This window comes from Gymnogyps californianus, chromosome 1 (genome assembly GCF_018139145.2).
Source record: "Gymnogyps californianus isolate 813 chromosome 1, ASM1813914v2, whole genome shotgun sequence".
NCBI lineage: Eukaryota > Metazoa > Chordata > Aves > Accipitriformes > Cathartidae > Gymnogyps > Gymnogyps californianus.
In genome coordinates this window covers 11,993,616-12,020,754 of record NC_059471.1, presented here as the reverse complement: position 1 = coordinate 12,020,754, position 27,139 = coordinate 11,993,616, and the positions used below count along the sequence as shown (strand labels likewise).

Here is a 27,139-nt window from a genome sequence, read left to right as displayed (position 1 = left end):
CCCGCAGGATGGGCGCCCTATGCTCCCTGTTCCGAGCTGGGCTCGCCCGACGCCGGGCTGAGGAGGAGGAGGCCGCCACTGCTACGCAGGCAGCAGCGCTGCCACAGCGCCCACTTCCGCCTCGGTAGCCGTCATGGTGGACACGCTCGTCTCCCTCACATGCCAGTCCCACGAGCCCTCTCTATGGTAAATCCTCCTTCGGCGACGGCTTCCGCCGCGTTGTGTCTATGGTTCCCGCGCGGTGCATTGTGGGCGCTTGGCGGAATTATGGTGGTGGCGTAGCGCCTGGTTGCGCAGGGTGGGAGGAGGCCGCGGTGTGAGTACCCGGGGAGGCGGTGGGTGAGGGAGCCGGCCGGCCTGGCTGGCGGGAGGGAGTGAATGCCTGGGAGGGCTGTGGTGGGGTCCCTGAGGGGGGAAAAAGTCGGCTCTGGGGCAAGGAGTGTTGAGGGGGGGCTCCCTGGGAGGGGACGGGCTGCGGCCGGGTCGGGGGGCCGGGGCACGAAGGCAGCCCTGGGGGGGCAGCTGGGCCGGGCGAGGGGGAGCGTTTCTGTGGAGAACAGCAGAGGGTGGTTGGGTTGGAGGGTGAAGGGGCGGCCGGCGGGCCTCACGGCGGAGCTCCAGGTACCAGGCGGTGTGGGGGAGTCCGCTGGGTGGAGGCGGGAGCAGCGCGGTGCTCCAGCCCCGCTCCTGCTGCGGGTCTGGGTTTCCGCGGGGTGATTGCTGGGGGGCGGGCTGCGGCCCGGTCCGGTGCTCGGGTTCGGGCTCCCCCGTGAAGGCGGTCAGGGGGGGCCGGCTGTTGCGCAGCCCTGCGTGGCCAAGGCAGTTCAGCTCCAGGCCGAGCCCGGTCACTGTCTCTTGGCTGATAACCCCTGCGTGGCCGGTCCTGTCCTCGTGTAGCGCTAAAGAGACTTCTCCAGGGCTGTATTTCTGAAACCTAAGAGGTCAGTGTGACGGTCCCTGAGTGGTTTCAGATTGAGTTTGGGTCCTTTAAGGCCAAACCAAATACAAACTGACTTAAGAGAAGCGGGGGCAGTTTCTAGGGGATTTGTTAATGCTTCATGAATCCGCAGCCACATTGGATCTGGTTCTTCACCTGAATTCATAGATCCCCCCCATTGCATGTAATTAGCACAGATAAATTCTGAGAGCAAGTGGCTTTCTTGGATCATGGGTCTGGCAGAGTCTGCCAAGACTGAGCTAAAATGTCTTGCTGAGCTCCAGCTGACTTGCACAGCGTCACTAAAAAGCGTCAGCAATCCTTGGTTAACGAGCCAAGGCTAGTTACTGTCTCATTTCTTTTTAAAGGTGTTTCTGTCTGTTAATTTTGTTTTCTGAGTAGTAGTTCAGTGGCAGTAGCTGTGTTCTGCCTGATGGGATGTTACTTTGAGTGACAAATTGTTTTACAATTTTAACACTGAAGTCATGTGCTTTGTGATCTCATTAAAAGTGAAAAAATAACAAATAATGCAAGCAGAGCATAAATAACTTTTGTTTGTGTATCACAAAAGCATATGAAGCAATGTCATGTTTTTTTCTTTGCTTTTTAATATTCTTTAACGTGTTATCTTGTCATGCTTTAACATCTAGCCTTCTGGTTGGTAGGACTGATGCCTGTATGTATCTCTGCAGATGTATCTCTCTTGTGTCTTACATATATTTAGTCTGTGGTTAATGGATGTGCGTGTCTTGGTGAAGCAGGAATAAGCATAGTTTCAGATAGTAGATTTAAGATGGCGCTGGTTGATCAGGCAGGGTTTTTTGGCATTGGTTAACCATCTTAAACTCTTGGCACAGTGGTTTGGGATTGCAGGGTCTCCAGCTCCTGTCCAGCAGCGCTGAACGCAGTGCGTGCTGACAGGGTGTCTGCGTGGCTGAGGCTGGTCGGAGTCTGTTTCACTCCTTTGCCACAGAAGAATGGATAGTAGCGATTTTGGGCATCAGCTAGTTCATTTTTTAGGACATGCTGGCAGTACGTGAGTTCCTGCAGTTTCTAAGTGAGAGCTGGTGAAAACTTCTGCATTTGTCTGAGCTTTCTTAATTGCACTTTTTTTGCATAAGGGTAAAGCTGTCGGCCGTGTGGTACCAGGGAAACATTAACCCTAGCCCTTCAGAAGGTTTTAGTGGCCAGCTGGAGCTCTGTGCAGGTCGGTCCCAAAGGACTGTGCTGCAATATTAATGAAAGTGCTGTGCCTGTACTAGAGAACTGAATGGGGCCATGATAAGAGCTGGAGCATTCAAGTTGCATGATCTTCATCAGTATTTAATCATCAACACCATCCTAGGCATGCTATGGTCTGTGTCAGCCGGCAATTCTGGTGATGATACCTAATATATGGTTTGGGGAATAATGGAGGGATCATTCCCAGTAGGCAATCATTTTTGGCTGTCATTTTTCATGAGGGGAAAGAGTTTAGTTACAAGACTCTACTGCTTGCCTTAAGGATAGGAGACCAGCTCCTGGCCGGTTTTATTTACTTTACAAATGTAGCTTCATATTCTTGTTAGAGTCTGTGTATCATCTTTCAAGCATGTTGGAAAAGACTTTATTTTGAAAACCTGAATATATGCTGTCAGTTCTGTCAGTAAAAAGCTTAGATTTTGAGGATCATGAGCCGAGTGATAGCTGGTATTCTGTAGTGGGATTTGTTATTGCTTCTACAGTTCCAGGAACAAAGTAGCTTGTGGTGAATGTCTTTTGCTGTAAGTTGTAGTAACAACTGTTTTTATCTCTTGATTGTGTAGTAGTTAAAATGACAACAGCAGCGAGGCCAACATTTGAACCTGCGAGAGGAGGAAGAGGAAAAGGTGAAGGAGACTTAAGTCAGCTATCCAAACAATATTCCAGCAGAGACCTTCCTTCTCATACTAAGATCAAATACAGGTTAGTATTGGGTTTTTTTGGTCTTGCGGCAAAACAAGCTGGGAATGACTTTGTTGTGAACGGTACTCTGAAATTTTCACAATAGATGTTGATGTGCTTGACGCTGAGCAGACACCAGAGATTGTGCGGCAGTGCTGAATGAGTGGGCTGAAAGTGTAAGTCTCAAAAGCAGACCTAGGAGATCGAATGCATTGCAAGTAATTGGAGAGGTTTAATTTTAGTGGTATTTATTACTGCTGATGGAAGTGAATCGTCAGAAGAAGGTGAGCTTTGGAGACCAAGCATTTCAGGCAGTGGAGTAGAAAGTAAGTTGTCATTGGGACTGAGCCACAGAGGGTGCTGTCAGTTGCAGAGCAAGATGGGATAAGAGGAGCAAAGTTGAGCACCTCTTAAAAGCAGGAAAACCACCATGTATTTGGCAAAGGACCACTTGGGAAGGGCATTAAGAGGAGGCAGGGAAATCATGGAATAGCACTCGGGCGGTAGTAAATGTTGGAAAAGTTGATGTTAAACACTGCAGGTGGTTCATGCAGGTCCTGGGAGAGGAAATACCTTTAATCAGTGAGAAAGATAATGGGATCTTAGGAATATTTTCATCTGTTTGAAATGCATAATAAATCTTCATTATCCTTTTGAAAGATTAAATGAAATCTGGTGTCAATGTGATACAGATACCTAGAATTTAAATGAAATGTGTCAGCCTAAAAATGTTCTTTTTATCTAAGTGATGTTACTCTTGTCTGTGAAATTACTGTTAAGGTTTTACGTTTGCACTTTTTTGTGCAGATGTTTACTCTTTCACCTCTTCCCTCCTGCCCCTTTGGTTTTTAAGAATATGTATGGATACGGGAGTTGGAGTGGTTTGGAGAATACCAAAATCAACAGCACAAAAGGTGCTGTCAAATGCATTTTGGTGTTACGGGAAAAACTGCTGGTGGTTTGTTTCTTTAAACAAAAGTGGGGTTTGGAACACCAGTCTGTTGCTTTGAAAGAAGTGTGTGGGGACAAATATGTACAGGAATGTACAGTGTATGTTGTAACAAATTCATCTGTGTGCGTGAGAGGGAGAGATGGAGGGGGCATTAAGTGTCTTCTGTTCTTTCTCCCAAATACCTAATACAGAGTTGTCTTTGCTAAATCGCCAGGACTGCATCATTGCAGGAAAAGTTCAGTGTTTCAGTCCCACTTATGTTCGCTTGAATGACACAGGATTTAGGGGGATTTTGCGGCTATATCAGGGATTCCAAGTTCACGTTTTTAATTACAAAGCAAATGAAATATTTCGTCATAAAGACAGGCTGTGCACACAATGTATTTGTAATGGCTCAAGTCTGGGTTTCTTCCAGGCGCTCTTATTTCCAGCACTGGGTCCGCAGAAAGGTGAAAGGAATTGCTGCTTGTTTGTATTCATTAGTTCTTTTTCAAGATTTCCACAGAAAATTCAGCGCTCTCTAGGTGGAACTTAGTGTGACTCAAATATAAAGAGTCTGTTGCTTTTGGCTAGTGTGTATTATATAAAAGAGGGGAAAACATGTATTTGCAATATGTTTCACTAAAGCTAGTGTTTTGTCTGTTCTCCCAACTTTTTTTTTTAATGGTCATGGGAGATTGTCTGGTACGTCTCTTGGAGGGGAAAAGGTTTATGAAAAGTATGTTCTAGTCTTGGTCTTATCTGTAAGCCTTAGAGACTGGGTTTGCAGCAGCAACTTTGGATGATAAAATAGTGAGGAAAATTGACCGTAATGCTCGTGGATGTCTGCTAGGACGCTGCATTTGGACTGCTGGAGAACAGAAGATTTAGACATAGTTACAAAAGGTAGATGTAGTCATCCTGGTTTTGTAGAAATTTATGTAGGGTCTTTTAATTTATTTGAGAGCCACTGGAAGGAGCATGTGTGTGTGTCATTGCATGTCTGTGTGTATGTAATGCGTACAGAGAAGGGGGCTGACGAAGAGAGAGTAAACATACATATGTCTACATGGTACCCAGTTCTTAGTCTCTATACTTGCCTGTTCACCCCAGGATTTATTGGCCTCCTTGAAAAAATTGCTCCCAGCTGCAAACTGTCAACTTCAGCTTTTTTTCCCCTCCCTCATGTTGTTTTAGACAGACCACTCAGGATGCTCCTGAAGAGGTGCGTAACCGTGATTTCAGAAGGGAGCTAGAGGAGAGAGAACGGGTTGCTGCAAGGGAGAAGAATAGAGACAGACCAACCAGAGGTAAAAACAAAGAAAGAAAAATGTTAATACCTTTGTGTGACATTGCTCTTGCACAAAACTTGGTGTTGTAAGAAGTTTGCAGGTTGCAGACAGCATGTCATGAGAGTAGAATTTAGGGTATTGGTCTGATAGTTCAGAGCTATTGACCTGCAAGGGAATGTCCGCTGGCTTTCATGCTGGCTTCATGCTAGCAGGAATCTAGGCCAGCCAGTAGAAGAGTGTAGGCCATCATGCAGGCCAGCTGATAGAGTATGGTTGTAATGAACTGGCAGCAAGTATGTACAGCTAATAAAGGGCTTTTTTTTTTTTGTACTTGGACAAGCGAGACAGGAAGGAGAAGAGGAATGAGTCATCTTCTAGTGTTACAGCACCAGTGTAACAATAAATCCATTTTTAAAGTATGCAATTTTGTTCAGATATAGTGAAGTAATAATTAAAATGAAAATCAAAGGATTTTTTGAGAAATACTCATTTTTAGTATTAAGCTTGACAGAATTTAGGCATTTTAGGTTTTGGTGTGAAGGTATTGTGGGGCTTTCAGATTCACAGATAAAAGCAGACGTGGTTTGGACCAAACTAGCCAACAGTAATGCTTTGGGGTGGTCCTCAATGGGAACCCTCCAATTGGATATATACAATAAGGATATTTCTCCACAGCTTTTTCTTCTGCTGTTCTTTCTTCTTCAAATATTGACTTCAAAAAACTTCTGGAGGCCAAATTGTAAGTTTGGGGATGTTATTACTTCCCTTGAGGGATACCTACAGGGGGGGAATTAGCGTGGGCATTAAGACTGAGGAGTGAGGAAAAAGTAAGCGTAAGATTGTGTCTCTTACTCTAACGCAAGACAAATTGTTTGTGAAGATTTTTGCTTTCTGACATTAGAAGCTGTTAAATGAAGTGACTTAGTCACTTCTTTTTTTTTAAATCTTATGCCATAGAACACACAACATCATCTTCTGTGTCTAAGAAGCCTCGGCTAGACCAGATTCCTGCAGCAAATCTTGATGCAGATGATCCTCTTACTGATGTATGTATCTTTTTTTCTGTCTTCTTTCCTTTCATTGTCCTGCCTTCAGGATTTGCTGTGAATAGAATATGTACTTATAGGTCTGCTAAAGATTTAAGACAGATTCCAACATATCTTCTGTTTACAGTTACTCTACTGTGGTGGAAGTCCAGAGTGGTTCAGAGGATTCTGGTCCATGCATGCTGTAGTGGTGTTCTTGGAAAGCACGCAAAAACTAGGGAACTGAAAATACCACTTAAAGTATTGAGAATGGGTGACTTTTTTTGGACTCGATCAACTACTGGGTTAGTTAGAATTCCGCAAAGGTAGAACTGTTGAGATACAGTGAATGTCTGCATGAGCAGTGGATTCTTGCTCTTGGCTCCTCTCCTTGTGCTGACATCTAGGAGTTAGGTCTAAGGCTTGACGATAAGCTCAGGTATTTTTAATCCTGTTATATTTGGTCCCAACAATATTGGACAGGGTATTCAGGCACACTATTATAATAGACTTATGTTACAACGATTAGAGAGTGATTGGGGACAGCCATTCTCTAGAATCTGTCAGCTACATAGCATTTGAATTATAAAAAATGAATTGCAGTCATCCAAAAAGCACAAACATATTTTTGTCTTGACTTTACAGTACAAGAGCGAATAAACCGTTTGTATTGTATTTGCTGCTGCTACAAGAACCTAAGTACTTCAGCAGTCAGCCAGCAGCAAATTGCAGCCTTAGCTGGGCAGACATGGGCTGGTTTTATTAACTGAAATGAACAAGCTGCTTCTTGTTTCCATTTGCTGCTATTAGGAAGATGATGAAGATGAGGACTTGGAAGACAGTGATGATGACGACACTGCAGCTCTTCTGGCTGAACTGGAAAAAATCAAGAAAGAACGAGCTGAGGAACAGGCTCGAAAGGTAAAATCTCACTCGTTAAAGAGCATCTGTTTTTTGCAAACTGGTGTTTACTAAAACTGGTGTGCCTTAAGTACTTAGGACGAGTGAGAACTGGTAAACAAAGTAAGTGCCCTTCAGAATTCTTCTCAAGTATGACGGATTTGTTCTTCTATCTAATAATTGTTGTCAAGAATTTTTTTCTTTAGTAGACATACTGAACATTTCACTCACTGAAACATTTTATTCGCTTTCCCAACGCTTTGTAGAGGCAGTGAGTCAAGATAATCTTGCTTTTCATATGCAAGTCGTTCTCTGAAGACAGCTATCATACCAAACTATATAGTGGCATTAGTAAGCTACATACTATCCAGTGTAATTTCATTTGTTAACTAGCTTTTATGAAACAAGAAATATGATTTTTATTTATGAAATAAAAATATGTGCGCTTTTTGATGCTTTTTCTTATCGCTGCAAGTTTTATACAGTAGTTGCTCTTTCACAGCATTGGTGCTGTGTTGCCTTGGCAAGGAGCACCAGTTGTAACTATAAGACCAGAACTATTTTCATGTGATTATACACAGGCGAGTTTATTTGAAAAATGTCTCCACAAAAATGAATAATAATAGGGCAGTCTTTTCAGAACTTGGAAAGTCAACTCACATGTAGCCTTCGTACCTCCCTATGATCTCTCTCTCTCCAGATAGAAACACCATGTTCTGCCCTTAAAAGGGGAGGCAAGTCCCTGTAGTTAGAGATTGTTTTCCCGTGAGCAGGATCAAATCCTATGCTGTTGGCTTCCACGCCTCCTTGGTGTAAGAGAGATTGTTGGGATGGAGTGCATCAGCAAAATCCCTGTTTAATGAATGGACTTCTAGGGACTGTTTCTGGGAATAATCTGTGTTGCCAAACTGATCAGGACTTAGGATGAACTGTACTGGCTCTAACATTGTATTGCAACAGAGTTTAGAGTCCAGGTATTTCATCTGCACTACTGAAACACTCTGCCTCTGGTGATGCAACAGAAGTGGTGGATATGTGCAGCATTCCCTCTTCTGCTTTTAGCAAGCGCTTTCTTCTTTTGAGTAGGGCTTAAATTGTTTTAGTGCTTTTGAAAAACATTGCATGCTTCAGTTTGAGTAGTTTTGTATGTTTTTATAAGTAGATTCTCCATTAGTGTAAAAAGCAAAACAAAAAACCCAAACCAAACAAACAAACAAAGCCATCCAAAAAAACCCCCAAAACAAGTCACCTGTCATCTTTGTATAAGGTAATCTGAGAAGTTTTTTAGAACATGCTAAGTAAACATATAAATGCTGATCGGGAGGCTAATCAAAGGCTGCTGTGACAACTTAATGTTTTGGTGCCTCTGAACTACTCATAACCTGTCCTGTAGCTTAACACACATGCTTATAGTTTAATGCTTTTCATGAATGCTCTCCAGTAGAGTCAACTGGCAGTGAACAGGGTGTAGCATCTAGCAGACCCTAGGAAGAGCTCGGAGAGAATAATGTTTTAACTGCTGTAGGCAGCAATGTAGTGATGGCCTACTCTTGGCTAACAATATAGAAATTTACCTTTAGAATCTACTAGGCCAGTAAAACCAGTGAGCTCTGCAGTTTTGGAGTTAAGTACTTTGGAAGGCTAAAAGCTGTACCATGCTGCTTCAGTGCAGAAATTTTGCTGTAGGAGACTGTTGATACTTGATTCTCCATCTGGCCTGTGGGTGGTCTTTTACATTAAAGCGTGCCTGAAAGTGTCTCTCATCTCTTTGTCTAGGCATTTGAAGCGTGTCATGCAGCAATAACACAGTTGTGTTCTGCAGTAATAACATGGTGAAAATGACTTAAAAACACTGGCAACAATTCTTCCATGTGTTCCTGTGTGAAATGTACTAAACTACAAATTAAGGGTAGCAATGTGTAGGAAAGACATCTACTTCAGCTGTCCTTGCACAGCGCTTAAAATGAAAGCTTAGATCTGTATGGATTTTTCATTTTGCCTGATAGTTGAAATTATACATCTAGATTAAACAGCATAACTTGTCACATTTCAGTGTAGAAAACTTGCATTAGGAAAATAATGGTAGTAAATTGCAGCCCAGACAGCCAAGTGCATGCTTCTCTGTTCATGTGTAGAAAGCAGGAATGTTATCATCTCTATGAAATTCTTATTTTGTCACTAGAGGGTGCTGAAAGCTATGAAGTATTTAGCATAGCACTTGTTTTATTTTGCTGTCTCTTAACTGGTAGTATTTTTTACCTTCATGGATGTTCTCTTTCCCCCAGAAGCAAGGTTTATAATGTCCAATGCTATGTGCATACTGAATACATGCATGCTTATCTGAAATGAATACGTTTGTTTCTTCTTAAAAATTAGTATTAGTTAGTTATTTGCAATAGTGCACACTATTGCACACTCACTACCTACTCATCCTTTCACTGGTTGGTGGCAGGTTGGCTCTCTTAAAAATTGGCATCTTCAGTAAATAGTGGGTACTCTACAGGTACTTGGAATTTTATTTGCTTGGGGTTTTTTGAGAGTAGGAAACTAAGACGACGTTGATGGAAAAAGTAAAAACCAAGGTGGGGTGCCGCCTTGGAAAGAGCTTTTAGGAGTAAGGGTCTCCTTAGGAAAGATCACTTATGTATGTTGGCTTTAGGGGTGCAATCTGTTTAGATTATGCCTTGTTTCCCATGGCTTTGAAATAAGGTGTTAGTGGCAAAGCGCTTTATAGCCATTTTACATAAATCCCTTTTCCCTTCAGATATGTGGGATTTCATATTATTATGTATTGCAAACCCTAATTTAAACCTAATTTTGTAAGTAACCTTGTATTAGTCATCCAGCTGACTTCAGGATAACATCTCATGTAAAGTCTTAATTCTGTAGTCACTGTTAGTCCTAATCTACGTACAGGGATGGTTTATCTGCTGAAATACTGCTGTCCGTAGTAGACAGCATGGGTGAACCAGTGGCAAGGCAAAGGGAAACTGCAGAGTGAATGCCTGTTCACTCTTCTGCACATCGTTCTCAAATCTCTTTGTTGTTATACAGACAGATTAACGTGTCTCTGCATCTTCTTGGAACACGCCAGGGTCTTAACAAGATGAGGTGGATAAAATACAGTAATATATCCCAAATTTGTGCCATATGTGATTTTTTTTTTCCTGATACTTCAGTTATTTTGATTTATTAAAATGCTAGTCCAATTATTTCTGAGACTTCATTTAAAGTAAACTGTATTTTTGTTAACTGTTTTCACTCATTGCGTTGGTGTCCAGTGTTTGAGATGCCATGAAAGGAGGACTGCACCTTTTAAAATGCATCTCTGGTGAGACAGCAGTTAAAAACAAAAGATGAGAATCTGCTTTTTTCAAGATCATCGTGCTCTCTGTTAACTTCCTTTATGTGGTAATACCAATTTCCATAGAAATCCTCTAAATCTAATTTTGACAAATATTAGTATTAAGAGGTTCTAACTTCCTTCACACTGATATTTCCCTGTAATCTGTGAAGCAAATAGTTTGTCAACCAAATACGCAATTCCTGTCAAAGCTTGTTAATGTCTCAAAATGCTTAAATTCCCTTGAATTCTGTAGAAACACTAAATAAGTACTACGAATGTTTTTAAAAACTGATTAGGCATGGGAGTCCTCCTGACTTTTCTCACGCCCTCCACAATTTTAATCTTTTGGGTTGTTTTAGTAGACACTAAGCTGACCAGGAAATTTTAGTTTTGAAAGCCGTTTCTGTGGAATAATTCTGGGTCTGTCTAAAACTGTACAAACACTAGGTCTGCTGTCTATGTGAACTATCCATGGATAGGTTTCATGGAAACATTTCAGTATTCCAAATTCAGCATTACAATGCTCTTGATTTTCAATTTTCAAGCACTTCCTTAAAAGGTAAATTGAAATAATTAAAAACAAACCTCAAACCAGTGAGCAGCTGAATGTATGTGTGGAGTTCCAGCAAAGCTATTTTAGCATCCAGTCATTTTATGCTTATTTGAGAACAGACTGAAAGTTTTTGGTTTGTTTTCGTAACAGTTTTATTTCACCAAGTGTTTCTCCATAACTGAATATATTACTTTACCAATGGTCAAAATAGATCTTAGCTCTGTCCTGTGTTTTAGCCATGTCACAGACTTTCAAATAAAACATTGGAAAATGAATCTTGATAGATATTAACCTTTTCACTTAGATTTTAAGCGTCTAACTAAAACTAGAATGTCAAATCAGTGATTAAGAAAGAATTTCAGTAAAGAGGCAAAAGCAGATGGCAGAGTATGTTTCGTCATTAAATGTTTGAGACATGCTAGGAATACGTACTCTTGTCAAGCACTAATGATAATGTCCCCTCCCTTGTGGGCAAAATGACAACAAATCTGCGTATAGACACTGCAGTTGTGATTACTCTGTGCTCTTATTTTTTGAAGTTTCAATCAGTTCTTTGAATCGCTGTATTGCATAGGGTTAGTCATTTGCATAGGATCAAACAACTGGGGTGGATCTCTGCATTATTAAGTTTTGTTCCCTGCTGCTAAAGGCAGTGCTGTCATAGTTTGTCATTCAAAATTTAGCATTTAAATAAGGTTACGTGATCCCAGCCTTCAATGAAATGTGGGTATTTCAGGTTTTCTTTCAGCTACTCAACATCTATAAAAACTGAGTAGGGTAACTTACTTTAATACAATGGAGTCATTTCAGGAATTTCAGCACTTTCTGTAAAAGCAATCTTTCTCTGTGCTAAGGGTAGGAACTATACTAAAAAAAAAAAATAACCATGGTAACAATAATGTTTTTCTTTCCTTTGCGGTCAGAAACAAATATGCCAAGGGACTGTTATTCTTACAGCAAGATAAGGAATAATTGTTTAGTTAAGGTTAATGCAGTTTTGTTCGCTTCTTTTTTTTCCCCCAGCTGTGATGCCACATGGTGAGTTCAGTTGTACAATGGAGGCTTGCTGTGAGATCTGATTCTCCATCTGCTTCCTTGGGGTATGGGACTCCCTCTGCCAGTCCAGTCTTACTCCCCACACCATAATATTCCTGTTCTATTACCTCTGCCTCTAACACGGTGGTTACAGTGTGATTGATGTCTGATTCATCTCTGCAGATAGTTGGTGCAACATGCTGCCATTGAAAAGCACAGTGCTGCTGTCTGTAGTGATGGAATAACCTGTAGCATGTTTTTTTGCTAAAATGGCTTAGGAAAAGAGTTGTATACCTCATCTTGCTGAACAGAAAGGCAGGCAAAGAGGCATTATTTTAGAAAGGGTGGAGTGAATACAGATGTATTATTTTCCCCCTTAGGCTTTCCCTCTGTTGTGGGTTTGTTGTATCCATAGCGTTTTAGCTTAATAAGCCTTTGTTCCACCACACAAAAGAACAATATAGGCTTTGGAGCAACCGGAGCCGCTTATTTTGTGAACAGCTGTGCTTGATCATGCCTCAGAGGTGTGAAGCTCAGACAGCTATGAAGGTTATGTCTGGTCTGTTTGATTTGATACAACCCATGCTCCATTGCCTGGAGCGTCCTGGCTTTCAGTGGAGGAGTGGGCAGGGGAAGATTTATGTGGAAAATTCTGAAACTTAATGAAAACCTCTTTTGGCTGGAGACGAGGGATTCTGCAGCTCTGGCCAAAATGTATAACTTAGCTTAAATGTAAATGTCAGCTTTACACCACTGTGAGTTACACCTAGTATTTCCTCCATGTTATGTCTCTAAGATACAAAACTTAGTAAATTACCTTTTTTTTTAATCTTGAATACCTTTTTTTGGGAGGTTTTGGTGAAGCTAAATAATACAAAAAATCTTCAAGACTAATCTTCAGAATTAGCCTGCTTCCTAAAATTTGTAGCAAATAAGTTGAAATGTCATCCAACCTAGAACAGCTTTGAACAACTGAATGCCATAAATAAATTACCATGCATACCAAGTCTTCTTTGTAAAGTGACTAAAACTGGTGATGCTTTACTTACCAGATCTGTTCCCTGCTTGCTTTCAGACTCTAATCTGCTGATCTTTAGTGACAAAGATAAGCTTATGCAGTTTGTTAGTACTTCTAGTTGTTCTGCCTCTGCGGGTCTAAAAGACAGCAGAGTTCTGTTTGTGAACAGAGCTGAGAAGCAGCGAAGGGCCCGGGGCTCTGCAGCATTTCTTACTGTGAATACAGAAAATCAATGTGTGAAAACAAGGTTCATGGATATTTTCTGTAACTGTTGTCACTATAAAAGAACGTTTGACAGCTTCTGTTAGTGTTATGTTCATAACTGTTTTTAATAATTTAATAGGTGCGAAAGTAAAATGTAATCATTTGAAATTCCCAAGATTGCCCTTACCACTTCTTTTAATTATAGTGCAATTTTTGCTACCCTCCAGTCCTCTGGAACTGTAGTTGACTTGAGTCATTGTAGTTTCTTGCTAGCAATTAGCAGTTTTAGACAGAATTCAGTTGAGCTTGAAATGCCAATTCAAGCATTGACCCCAGTTGCTGGGGTCAATGTGCAAGTTATGTATCCCCACTTCCATGGTGGTGCAGTGGAGATGCAGTCAGTAGAGCCTGGAGCGTGGTTGGTCTCCTCTGTGTGTAATTTAGTGTGAGCAGAAGAGCCGTCTTGACTCCTTACTGTATTCTCTAGGTCTCTGCTGAGATGTGAACTCAGGTGCCTACAAGCAGATATCTAGATGTAGGTGTCTTAATCTGGAGCTAAGTCCTACTCCTAGTCTTACACTACTGCCTGTAGTGTAACGCTTCTTAAAAGTGTTATTTCAATTTTTTTTCTTTTTTTTTTTTTCTATCACCACATTTTATCACATTAGTCTGGTAATGCTTTTTTCGTTATCAGAAAGCAAACTGTCAGGCTAATCGAGGCTGAAGGATATTACATGGGTTATGTAAGGCAGATAAAAGTTAGGATGATGCCTAACATGCCTTTTTAAAATCTTACTGTAGAAAAATTACATGTACATCTGTGTGTAATAAGAACACTGGAGTACTGTATGCATATTTTTTATGATTCTTAATATTGGCTTTATCTTCCTCTAGTGATTCTGTGTCATGGTTTAACTCCAGCCGGCAACTAAACACCACGCAGCCGCTTGCTCAGTCCCCCCCAGTGGGATGGGGAAGAGAATCAGAAGGGTAAAAGTAAGAAAACGCGTGGGTTGAGATAAAGACAGTTTAATAAGTAAAGCAAAAGCCACGCACGCAAGCAAAGCAAAACAAGGAATTCATTCGCTGCTTCTCATCGGCAGGCAGGTGTTCAGCCATCTCCAGGAAAGCAGGGCTCCATCACAGACAAAGGTTACTTGGGAAGACAAACTCCATCACTCCGAACATCCCCCCCTTCCTTCTTCTTCCCCCAGCTTTATATGCTGAGCATGATGTCATATGGCACGGGATATCCCTTTGGTCAGTTGGGGTCAGCTGTCCCAGCTGTGTCCCCTCCCAACTTCTTGTGCACCCCCAGCCTACTCACTGGTGGGTGGGGTGGGGTGAGGAGCAGCAAAGGCCTTGACTCTGTGTAAGCACTGCTCAGCAGTAAATAAAATTATCAACATTATCCCTGAATTATCAACATTGTTTCCAGCACAAATCCAAAACATAGCCCCATACTAGCTACTATGAAGAAAATTAACTCTATCCCAGCCAAAACCAGCACAGAATGTTTACAATTCAAATGACTGTTTGAGTGCTTTTCACTTCTCTCCTCTTCATGCATGGTGAAGAATGCTGGAACCATCAGCTTTGTAGGAACTGTTGAGATTAAGTCTGAAATGGGGAAAGGGAGGGAAGAAGAACTGTAATCCCGCTCCCAAAGATGCTGACTGACTCCAGTGGACTTTTGACCATCAAAGAAACACTGTGTGTGGAGTGCATTTTAGTTCTGTATTTGTTAGTGGTGTGCGGATGCATTTTTATGCATCATAAAAAACCAGCATAAGGTAGTTATGTGTGCCCCAGATAAAGTGATGCATGATGCACAGGTTCAGTAACTTTGGATCACGGCCGAGGTTAATATCTTAGAAATTTGAGGGCGAGACTGTGCCATGCTCTGCATGCCACCTTGAGAAGAGTTCCCCTGGAGTTCAGCTCTCAAGTGGAAAACTGCTGCATCTGTTTGCATATATAGGACTTGGAAGATGTTCTCTCTACAGAAGCATTTTTCAATAGGGGAGTATTAATTTCTTACAATGCTCTTATTAGTGCTACCTTCTCTTGAGTATAGTGCAGTATGAATTTTTGGTTTGTAGCATTCTTATTTGCTTTTAAGATTTGTCCCAGACCTCTTGGTTTTTTCAAAGTCTTACTTTTAATGAAGCGTCGGAGATTAAATTTAATGATGCAGAGCCCACCTCATTTTGGACAACACAAAGAACATTTCACATGCTTGCATCCTGTTGTAAATTTGCCTAATGGTCTTAAAGAGGATCTGATAACCTCTCGGGAGGTACCTGAAAATCAGTACTGATTTTTTTCGTTTGTACCAGTATCCTAGATTTTGGTTGGTTTCAGATTAGTGCTTTGCATGCATGTGTGGTACAGTAGTCTGAGGGCTGCTTGACTTCTGGTGGGAACACATGACACAGACTGCAGTAAATCGGATTTCACTGCTGTTGGCTCCTCCAGTTGTGGGGAAAGAAGATGTAAGTCAGAGGCTGGCATACTGTGCAGAAGAAGCTGCATACATTTCTTGTCTGTAATGCAAAGAGGAAAGAAATGTATAATTTGAATTTGTATTTCTAATATGGGGGGGAAATTGCTGTTCCATATCAAATATTTTTGCTCTCTGTGTTTCCTTATTTACTAGGGTGGTACTCACAACTGAAGTTGGAATGCAAATGCTGGATTTAGAGCTGTGTTTGAAAATACAAAACTTTAGTTTGTGTTAATAACTTTTTAACTGCTGCGGTTTGTGTTAAAGCTCCATGGATACAGCAGCAAGGGCAAGTTTTGCCTACCCATATGTTTTAATAAGGGCATTACAGGGCTTGTCCTGAAGCTGTGCCATGCTTTTAAGCAATGTGCCTTTTGGGGGAGCTTTTCCCATCCTACTGGCAATTAATTGCAGCTGGCTCTAAATTTTATTTGTGAGAAGCACTGTAATGGTAGGTGTTTTTTCATAACTAAAACTGGGGTAGATTTTGAAAGGTGAAATCTTTACCAGTAATCCTGCATCATCTGGTATTCGTATGTATGTTAAGTTGGTATTGTTCTTAAGAGGATTGGGGTGTTTTATAGGAATATTTCACATACCTGATCAATCCAATTGAAAAACATTGTAAATTGTAGATAGTTTTAGTAATATATCACTTAGTATCGATTAAATGTTTGAAGCTAGAGAACTCTGGCTAGCATCAGTGTTCAAGTTTAGCGCTTAAACCTTGTAAAAGCTATCATCAAGAAAAACATTTTCTCTTTTGGGACCCCATAGCAGCCCTCGGCCATGAATTTTCTGCAGTTTGGAAAAAAAAAACAACCTTGTGATGTCTTTGTGTTTAGTTTATGTCATTTTTAAAAGCCATGGTTTGAGTCTCCTGCAATGATAATAAGACTTCAGTGCATTTTTTAACTAGAATGTTTTCAGACCATACTTCAGCATACAGGGAGTGGGAGACCTAGTTAGTCATCCAAATTTAAAGAATTATTTTTTTTTTCCTTCTGGTACTTTCATCAAAGAGCAATCCTTGTAATACATTTGAAAGGTTGTGGAAAAATAAGCTGATGTAAAATGAATATTACACATTCATTTTGAAGTCTGTGAACATTTAAGTCAGTAAATATATTAATACATCTTGGAAGCATGGGCAGTGAAATCTACTTTGTGTTGCCTGTAGTGCATTGCTTCACTTAGGCTTGAGTTACATGCTTTTGACAGTACAAGGAGAAGAAAATTTTTCTGCTCCTTAATATTGGAACTCTTAAATAGTCTTATGATATCCACTGCTCAGTTTCACCTTAGATTTCTCAGTATTCTTTTTAATTGGTCCCTAGTGTAGTTGTAAAACCCAAGCAGGCTGCTGAAGATGGAGAAGTTTCAACATGCTGTAAGGTTTCTTGCACCCAATGAATATTGTATAATGTGCTTTCTTTTCTCATGAGGATAAAGAAAATGTTTTGATCTGTATACAGTTTTTAATATAATAAATATGTAAATGGTAAAGCTAGAATTTAACTGAGTATTTGATGGAACATCAGAGGTAAGTAAAGCAGATATAAGTGTTGCTAGATTGATAGTTTATTAGCAATGTTAAGCTCTTTAGAATATCTCTGCTTCTATCCTTATTCTACTCGTATGCAAGTGTCAAACGCTCTGAAGAGTCTGAGCTAGGAATTAAAGCTCTATCTATGTGAGCGTTCACAGCTAAATAATGTTTGTCTCTACCAACTAGATGAGAGAAGTGGCCTAGAAAAGTAACATATCCATTTCTGATTCTCAGGAACAAGAGCAAAAGGCTGAAGAAGAAAGAATTCGGATGGAGAACATTCTGAGTGGTAACCCACTGCTGAACCTTACTGGCCCAGCACAGCCTCAAGCAAACTTCAAAGTGAAGAGGAGGTACTGTGCAGTCTGTACTGTGATACCCATCCCCTTGCTCCCTCTCAATACTCAGAGTCAGAAAATGTAATCACTGCTGTTGGTTTTTATTTCCTTCCTCAGATCTTGTCACAAGCAATGTAATGTAGAATTGGGATACTGATGCATGGAGTGATTGTCTTGTGCATTTCTCTGAACAAATCATCCTGCTACTTTGTGTTTAAAAAAGAGAGAAAGAGAGATTGAGAATTGTGTTTATCTGACATTGTGCATAATGATACAAAAAGTAACAGGACCAAAGTTCCTCAAGAAATTTGATGTTAATGCTCCTCTTTAAAATCTAGCTGGTTTGGGGGTTTTGTTTATTTGGTTTTTTAGGGTAACTAGAATTAATAAATAACAGCCTTTTTCTCAATGCCGTTCTTGTTTGCAGATATTCCAATTACTGTTGCATTTATCAAAATTAGGGCCATTAGATTAAAGGTTTTTTTCTGCTCTGTTCAAATGGTCGTCATTTTCTGTAAAGATAAAACAACCTTTAATCTACTGATACTTATCTCGCTTCTAACTCAGGAGCATGTAGGAGATGGCTTGGATTAGAAAAATAGATCTTTGTCCAAAGACTAAAATCTAATCCTAATGACTAGTTGTTCTGAGTACATTTAAATAGGAGGGCCAAACTTCATTTATATATTTTTGTAAATTGCACCTAATTTTCATACAAACTTACTGAAGTTAAAAACTTTTGTTTTCAGATGGGATGATGATGTTGTCTTCAAGAATTGTGCCAAGGGGATAGACGAAACAAAAAAGGACAAAAGATTCGTGAATGATACTCTGCGATCAGAATTTCACAAGAAGTTCATGGAAAAATATATCAAATAGTACAGTTTTATGTGCAGTGGTGCTGAAGGACTTGGAAGGTCATGGTTGTTCCCTCCCTTTCCCCCAGAATTCAAGGCTGAATACTTGGTCCTGAATTCCCAAATGCTTTTCCAAGATAATCAACAGCTTCATAATTAATAATTGCTATGTATCTGGAGTTTTTATTCCTGCAGTATGTTTTTCTTTTCAGTTTTAATTAAATCAGTTTGTGTTTCATGAATGTTTTTCTGTTCACATGCGTTTACTTTTACTGACTGCCTTGTAAATGGTAGAAGAGAGAAGCTGGTTTGCAATAAATACTTCTAATTGTTTAAATTGCTTTCCAAAACAACCTGTATTTGTAGTGATGGTGGTTTGTAACTTAGGCAACTTAAGTAAATGTCAGTATTATTGAGGATGGGGAATAGCTGAGTATGATAAGCAGTGTGAACTGAAAAGAGCTATCCTTTCTGTAGCAAACTGGACTTCCTTTTAATAGCTGGTTAGAAACTTAGTTAATAATCTTCCCTTTTAGTTTCTTCTTACTGTCAACCAAGTTATGGTTTGGTGGAATAGCTCCAAGTTCTTAGCAGCCCTGCTTTCTGGGCTCTCATGGCTCAGCACTTCCAGAGCAGTGCCATGTAATGCTTGGAGGAGCCTTGAGTGGGGAATGCTCTGTGGAACCATGGGGTTTTTTTCCTCCTTAATAAACCATTGCAGTGCTCGGTCCCTCAGCGACAACCACGTGGCCGCAAGGTTCAGTCTGTGTGTGCGTGGTTCAGTAGTAATAGTGTTGTCAAACTTGCAAGTGAGTGTTTTTATTAAACGAGTGATCTCCTCAAGATACCATAGTACACTTTGTTTACTTCTTCAATGTCCATTTTAACACTTAATGGGACAGTATATAATATGAATGACTGAAAAAAAATCTCAGTTGTGAAGGGATTTTTTTTTTTTCCTCGTCTTCATCTCGGTTGCATTTGAAATCTTGGCCAAGTGATGCACTGGATATGAACCTAACATTTGCTAAATGTAGTAGTTACCTCTCTATCTAGACAGCTACAGTGGCAGAACTCAGATGTGTTTATGTAAAAGTCTTGCCCTTTTCTTTGCCTATGTTATGCTCAGTCTAGTTCATTCTTACAGACACTGTTTCATAGCAGTAATAATATTTTCAAGCTCTTAATTTGAAAATATATCTGATTTTCTTTTTAAGAGAGTAAATGTGGAGCACAATGTTTTAGATTTTTGTTGGGCATGACTCTGGTATCCTGTGAAAGCTTTCATTAGCTTCAGCTATATTTGCCACACTTTCATTAAGCTATGCGTAGTGTACTAATGCCAGCAGCTACTACCCATATTTACTTGCAAGCGAGATTTTCAGCATGCTTAAGGTCATGTGAGCTCCTACAGCTACTGGAGGAATATGTTTGTGTTACTTCTGCTACTCGCCTCATGATAGTAATGATTCTTGGGAAGCAGAAAAATGGGTGTAGTTTGTAATTCTCTTTAAATTAAAGCTACTAAAATCTTGGTATATAGGCAATGTATTTAGAAGCGGGAAAAAAAGTTAAGAGCTGTACTTGTCAGGGTCTGGCAGTAGAGAAGCCAGCTGCTGCTTTAGGTCTGACCTAACAGGATAGTTGTCATGGCAACAACAAAAAATACATTGGTTTCGCAGTATTACAAGATATAGTCAGTGTGCCAAAGTGAGCAAGTGAGCATACAGTTTTATTGGAGAGGGGGAGACATAGTTGAAACGCCAGTTCAGTGCCTTCGTGGAAATCATAAGTGCATAATGCCATCATTTGTGTTCTTGAAGTAACGTAACTCTTTTCTTAAAGAAAATAATACTTTTAAGAAGTCAGATGGCCGGGGTTGGATGAGGTCGCCTTCAGCTATGCAGGCAGTTGTTCTCCACACCTGCAGGAACATCCCTTTCTTAAACTTTTGCATAATGCATAGGTGTACTCAGTCATTTTTTCCAGTAGTTCCTTCCCTGGTTCTGGAGAAAGAGCTGTAGGGACCGTATAGCTCCAGGCTGCAGCTTTATTTGAGATTTTTTGTTGGCATTGTTGTTCAGCTCAACCACAGAATTTGCAGATCCTATCTCTAACCTCCCTCTCAAAGCTTTTGTATTTTAGCCTCCTGCAGTGTAAGCTGACCCACAGTCTGAGGACTCAGCAATACACAAACACAATATGATAATTAAGGAATCTCAAGCCTTACCTCTTGGTGGGTTTTGCGTCATTAACTACTGAATTTTCTTCACCAGTACTGGAAAACTAAAGCACTCTGTGCTTTTTGTCAGGGAAGAGCCCTGTGCTTTCAGTTTTGATGCTGTATTGATGTTTAATTGTCTACTGTGCTTCTTGTACTCATCTAGGAAAAGACAAGCAGATCATTTGTTTTTGTAAAACTGCAGTGTGACTGTGAGTTCTTAAAAAATCAGACTGTGATGTTCTACACCTCTGCTCCCAGCATCGTTTTTTTTCCAGGAACCTCTGTTCCGTATGACAAATAACTTTCAACAAAGGCAGTGGAGCTGGCAAGGCAGCTGTTCCAGGAGGTGAAGTGGAAGAAGGTTAATATTCGGCACTTCAAGGAATGCAATATTTTACAGTTCCTAGGAATCAGGATTGTGTAATCCTGTGTTTTTGTAAGCAACACCTGAACTCACTGTAACTGGTGGCTTGAAACAAAGCCACTTGCTTTATAAACAGTTTCCCCCTTGTTTGTGGTTATCTTCGGTGTAGCATTGGAACTGAAAACCAGGATCTATTTTCCATAGGGACTAACAGTTAAACTTCTAAGGGTTTTTTTAAAAAGCCTTGTGTTTCCACATTTTTCTTGGAATATGTTTTCTAATTCTGAAGGGATTAATAGTATGAGGTATAAAGCTTAATGATAGTCCTGCAGCTGGAAATAATTGTGCTGTGTGTATACAAGGTTCTAAAATGTTTAGCATCTGTCTTCCTCAAGTAGATGGCTGAATATTAAAGGCTTCAAATTGCAACCAGCAAAATTATCATCTGCATTTTTCAGGATTTCACATAGTCGTGGGTACCATGTAGGCATCCTATGAATGCCTGGAAGGAGATTTGTTTGTTTGTTTGTTTTTAATTTTTAAAAAAGCCTTCTGAGAGAATTCCAGTTCTTCTGTTAACTTGGATTTTGTTTGAAATGAAATCCCGGGGCAGAGGTGATCTGGTACTTGCTCTGTTTACCTTCAGGTGCCTCGTGGGCAGCCCAGCTGGTGCCTGGTGTGGTGACAGCCTGGTGTCTCCTTTCAGCCATGCACGTATCGGTTCCCATCGAGCTGCTGAAATTTCTCTCTGCTTTTTCCTACTACTACAAATACCTTAAAGTCTTTCATGCTGGAGGTGAGATCTGAGCACAGGGTCAAACCATCAAATGGATGGGGGATGTTGCCTTGAAGTGTTTCACTTCAAAGGAAGATCTGTAGGATTCAAGCCTTGAAGGGATGTGCTGATGCTCAGAAATTGCTTCAGGCCCAAGTGTTTATTCATATCTGCAGTCATGGCTAGTTGGAGCCTGAAGCCTTAATTCTCTTCTAAGGAAAGTCAGAATCACATGTAGGGGCTTCTCTGATTTTATTTCTTTCTCAGTGCCTCGTGCTCTGCAATACAGATTTAGAGGGAGGGAAAGAAAATACCCACAGAAATGTTTCTGTCTGTGGAAGTCCTCCTTCCATCTCCTGTCAGCTTTTAGAATGAAATTTAATTGTTGGTCAAGAACAAAACTTCCTGCCAAATTTTGTCTTGCTTATTTGGGAGAAAAATTTTGGGATGCTTTTTCCAAAGAAATAAAGTCTATGTTTTGTTGTAAGTTCAGCTACTTTTTCCCTAGGCAGACTGACATACTGTCATATTTAGCAATAAAAGCAAATGCAGCCTCATTACCGTACTTCGTGTCCCTCAAGATATGGTTCAAGCAGAGCATAAATAGGCACGTTAGGCCTAAGTCACATTTCTTAAGAAAGGCTCCTCTGAGCTCTCTTTTTGAATTGGGGGCATAAGCAGAAAAAAGAATAATGTTTCCATAGGTGTCCAAATCACTCATTTTAAATAAATTAAAAAAACCCCCAACAATACTGAATTCTTATGTTGTTCAAGCACCGATACATTTTACCGTTGTGCTGCTTTCCTCCTTTGACTGAGATCATACAGGTTAGGGTGGAGGATAGATCTGCCAGTCGATCTGCTTGCTTTCAAATGGGGTCGATCTCTGTCCTTTGGGGTGGCCCCGTTGGACTCGGTGGCACATGAGTTGTTGGGACTGGTGGGGTGCGTGGATTGTACGCTCTTGCTGAAGCATCGTGTGCTGAAACACCGCCTGGGTGGATGGTTGAATCCTAGCACTAAACTTTTGGATATTCTCGTTGCAGGATAAATTAACTCTCTGAAAGAAAAGTCACTTCTGACTGAAATCTTCATGAATCCTTCCTCTGGTGTGCATGCATCCTAGACATCCTCTGTTCGTGTGCCCCAGGTAGGAGCCCCAGATGTGCCGTTGTGGTGAGACCAGCACGATTCAGAGTTCTGTGAACGTTCTTGCTGAATTTGTCCTTCTGGTGCAGACCAACGTCACGAAAATGTCACGGTCCCTTTGAGGACAGGATCACAATGGGCTTGAACAAAACCAGTCATGTAGCCTAATTCATGACCTAGTTTGCAAAGGCTGATGCTCCTGTGCGCTGTCTACCAGCTTAGTGTGTGATAGTCTTGGTCTCCCTTGCTCTGGAGAGGTATTGCAGCTGGAGGCTGCTCGGAAGCCAGGCAGCCACGGAGGCTGTCAACACCAGACAGAAGACTGGAAGAAGTTGGGGTCCTGTTGGGTTTCTTTCTTCTGATGAAGTGAACTGTCACTTGCACCTCTTAAAGGACTCTGTTAAACCAACTTTCCCCAGTAGAAAGCTGCTAGCAATATATGGATTCATCACGTTTCTTACTGCAAGACTTGTTTTGGGCAGTGCAGCAAAGGCGGTGAACGTGATTTATTTTAGAAGATGATACTTCACGGGAACATCTTTCTGGTTTAAAACTTTTAGGGCTGAATTCATATCAGTTGGAGGCACAGGTAAGCTGATGGTAACGACAGTAAATCATGTTTTCTGAGAGCTTTAGAAATTACTCATAGATGTTGAAATCTATAGCTGTTTTATGCCCACCTCCTCTTTTAATTTATGCTTGCTTTTCAAACACCGGCTTTTTAAAAATATATATTCTCTCTTTCAGTGCAGACAGTGAGAGAAGGAATAATTTTAGAAAATTCAAGAGCCAAAGAATTAAAAAAAAAAGGCAAATTAAAATCCTTTATGTAATACCCCTTTCTGCCATTTGTTCCAATAAAGAATAAAAGCAAGATGGTATTACGTAGGCGTTTAGAAAGGTGCACGTTGGCGTAGACAGCGGCTGCACCGCACTTCTGTGGTAGGCAGTGGTCGCAGTGGGGGGACGCAACCACCCTCTGGGACGTGCCTGGGGTGGCACTAGCCCATCTGAACTTCTGGTTTCCAGGTCAAACTCCTGCAGGAGGACAGAGCTTGGACAGACCTTTGTCTGCTGAGCTGCCTGTTAGCTCAGCCATAGCTGCAGAGCACAAGAGCGTGGCTGGATCTAGACTGAGAATGGGGAGTTAGGGCCTTTAGCATTAAGATTTTATTAAAATTACACATTGTCAAAGGCAACATTTTTGGTCAATTAGCAGCGATCTGTCTCAGAAATGTATTTTTAATTTTACTCTTCCTTTTAATAGAAAGCTACTAGCAACTGTTGATTGCAGATGGGAGCGTTTATGGATAAAGCCTTTCCTTTTCATACTGCTGCAGCCTGGCTGGCTGGCTCCTCTTCGGCATTTGTTGGTTTGGAGTGGGTTTGTTATTTAATTTCATCCAATTTTTTTCCCGATAGTTACTCCTTGCCAAGAATATCAAATCTGAGAACTAGAGCGAGCGTGTTGCAAGAAGACGGAGAGATGCCATGAGGCGCCTTGGTACAAGGGAATGTGAGGAGGGACTTGACAGAAGACCTGGAGGGCGTTTGGACCGCACTCAACTGGAGACGGACACGGTGCAGAACTAGCAGATGCAGAAAGTTAAGGAAAAAAAATAATAAAATGGTAAAATGAAGTGAAGGGAAGAGATCAGGAGATCGGGAGAGGTGTGACAGATGAGCGGGAAAGATGAGCAGAGTAACGTAGACAGAGAGAAGCTCTTCCCGCTCCTGTAATGTGCCTTAGCCGAAGAGGTGATAACTCACTAACTAGGACCAGATGGACTCGTTTGTCTGCTCTCGACAGCTCAGCAGAACTTGTTTCAGCTGACACAAAGGATGAGTTTCAGAGTCTCAGCACAGATCGTTGCTCTTTTGACAACCAGTTCAAGGGCCTGTCAACAGGTTTTCCAAAGCACTCAATGTCTGCAGGAAAATGCTGAGCAAAGTCTGAAATTGCGGTCAGTTAAGAAGCGTCTGAAAGGGAGCTGGGAGCTTTTGAAGATCTAATTTCTGTCCCAGGATGCTCGAAAACCAGTGCTCTGAGACATTAATCCTGTGACTGGCATGGTTCTGGTTTTATCCCAGTGTTACACCGCTGGCTGCAGTGGAGTTATTCTTGGTCCTTGCTGCTGTAAATGGGAGAGCAAGACCAAGATGTTTCTAAATACTTGGAATTCTTTTTTTAGTGAAATGTGTTTTCTAAGTGGAAATAACAATAAACCAAAGACTTTTTTGGAATATCCTGAACATCCTAAGAGTCAGCCGCATCTTTTCCTGCCGAGTGCAGGGAGTCTGGTGGGACGAGCCGCCCCTGCCAGCCCCGGGGACACGGAATAACTGAGTGTCTCAGAGCACCAGCTGCAAATCAGAGGTGGCAAGCTGCGCTCTAGAGGGATGGGTTGATGCCGAATGGCGTCGTTATGGGACTAACCCAGCAGCTGCTCTGCCTAAGGAAAGAGATTTGTCAGCAAGTTGAAAACTCCCAGCAAGTTTTCTTTGCCGATGCAGCAGAAATAGAGGAGACATGGGGACAGCAGGGTGGGGGCGTGAAGGACGCAGTGGGACCAGCACTGGGTCGTCAGCTAAGCCAACTTCAACCAGCAAAGGAGTGAGTCCAGGGCTTATTTTCAGCTCCGGGCTTTTAATTCTCTTCTTTCCTCTGTAATGCCTAAGTTTTAAAGAAAGGCAAAGCAGTGGAGATATTTTTTTTTCATCCAGCATTCAGTAGGACAGAACATAGCTGGTAATTTTAAAGCAATATCCAGGGGGCTCAGAAAGTATGAAGATACTCCCAAGCTTTCTCTTCCTTTTTATTGTGAGCTGGGAACTGGGAAAGGCTTGATATCTGCAGGTACTGCCTTGTGCAACATGACATGAATTGGCATTGGACACCAAGGCTAGAGAGAGCTTTGCTGTAACAATTAATGCCCATAAACTGAACATGACAGATGCAGCAGGAATGGTGGCTCCAGCTCATATTTGTCATCTCCCATAGCAGATGTATCCTCGGCCTCTGGTGCATCCAAACCGCTATTATCACAGGCACAGTTGGAGGGGGGGAATGAGGAGGAAACGTGACAGTCTCACAATTTGAGGTCCTGAACTTGTCCATGGAGCCGCTGCCAAGCACAGCGCTGGTGCGGTGGAGCAGTGAGTCTCGGATGTGACTTGGAGCAATGGTTGCCTTCTTGCATTGCAATTTGGTTGCCGCTACCCTGTGCTGCCATGTAACCACAGCCCCGTCATGGGCTGCTCGTTCGTTGGTGGAGTTTCTGCCTTTGAATGGGCCTCTCCAACATTCTAGTTGTTTTCTAAGGCTGTTTTCAGGTTGACTGGGATGGAGGAGACTTCCCTGTTTACCAGGATTATGCTGAAATCTAATCCAATCCTCTGAAACACTTGTAAGCACCCCCTCACTTATCCTGGTGAACACGACGTGGAATTTTACAAGTGTGCTCTCCTTTCAGTCATGAGGAAGCTCACAAATGGAGCCCAGAAGTGTCGCTGACCAGGACCTCTGTAGCTCCCCAGGAGGGTGAGTGCATCACTGGCATACATGAGTGAGCATCAGGCGGGACAAGGTAGCTGCTTTATCATATAAGCTTAAGCCTCAGAGGGAGGAATAGCTATACGATGTGGGCCTGGTCCTAACAGAGTCTCTGGGAACTGCTGGGATGCTCATTGGCTTTGGTAGGGCAGCACCATGGGCTTCACGCCTCCTTGGAGGTTTACGTTAATGCAGCACTAAAATGCAGTTCAAGAGCTAGCTTTTTCCTAAAGGGTAAACAGCCAGAGAAGCTGAAATTGGCTCCTCCTGTCTCTGAAAAAGGGTTGAGGCTAATTATAAAACTTCTCGGTTGCCCTCAAAAGCAAGGGCTATGCGATGGCTGTGTTGTGAAGGAATTGTGGTGGCTTTGTCTGGTAGAGCAGAAAGGGGAGCTTGGGGGTCTTGCTGGGTGGGAGGTGTGTGCTCTGCCTGAGGAGCAAGAGAGGGTACCCCTTGATGCCGGTAAGCCTGCAAAGCGGGTATGGTTTGACTGCAGTGATGTTGATTGAGTCAGGTCAAATGTTCAGACCTTGTGATAACTGATGTATGGGTGTTAGAGCACTCTGGACGGGGAGTCGCTGTGGGCTGGGGTGGCTCTGCAGGCCTGCATGGGCTGCTTTCACTCTCTCTCCCTGGCTACCAGTACAGTGGTACTGGAGA

The 27,139-nt window shown here is 41.6% G+C and overlaps 1 protein-coding gene across 1 annotated transcript; it reads left to right on the top strand.

The window, feature by feature from the left end:
- The first annotated feature begins 270 nt into the window (after positions 1 to 270).
- Positions 271 to 18,656, top strand: CWC15 (CWC15 spliceosome associated protein homolog). Its single transcript, XM_050899119.1, has 7 exons — positions 271 to 316; positions 2,743 to 2,881; positions 4,989 to 5,101; positions 6,041 to 6,129; positions 6,919 to 7,029; positions 17,454 to 17,572; positions 18,307 to 18,656. Exons 2-7 carry the CDS (start codon positions 2,751 to 2,753, stop codon positions 18,434 to 18,436), a joined length of 693 nt encoding a protein of 230 aa, XP_050755076.1. The 5' UTR covers positions 271 to 316; positions 2,743 to 2,750; the 3' UTR covers positions 18,437 to 18,656.
- The last annotated feature ends 8,483 nt before the right edge of the window (positions 18,657 to 27,139 follow it).

Bases quoted from the DNA above. Each gene is read 5' to 3' on its own strand.
- CWC15 (XM_050899119.1), top strand. From the start codon at position 2,751: ATGACAACAGCAGCGAGGCCAACATTTGAACCTGCGAGAGGAGGAAGA. The intron at 2,882-4,988 runs GTTAGTATTGGG...ATGTTGTTTTAG, and splicing joins CATACTAAGATCAAATACAG to ACAGACCACTCAGGATGCTC. The intron at 7,030-17,453 runs GTAAAATCTCAC...TCTGATTCTCAG, and splicing joins CTGAGGAACAGGCTCGAAAG to GAACAAGAGCAAAAGGCTGA.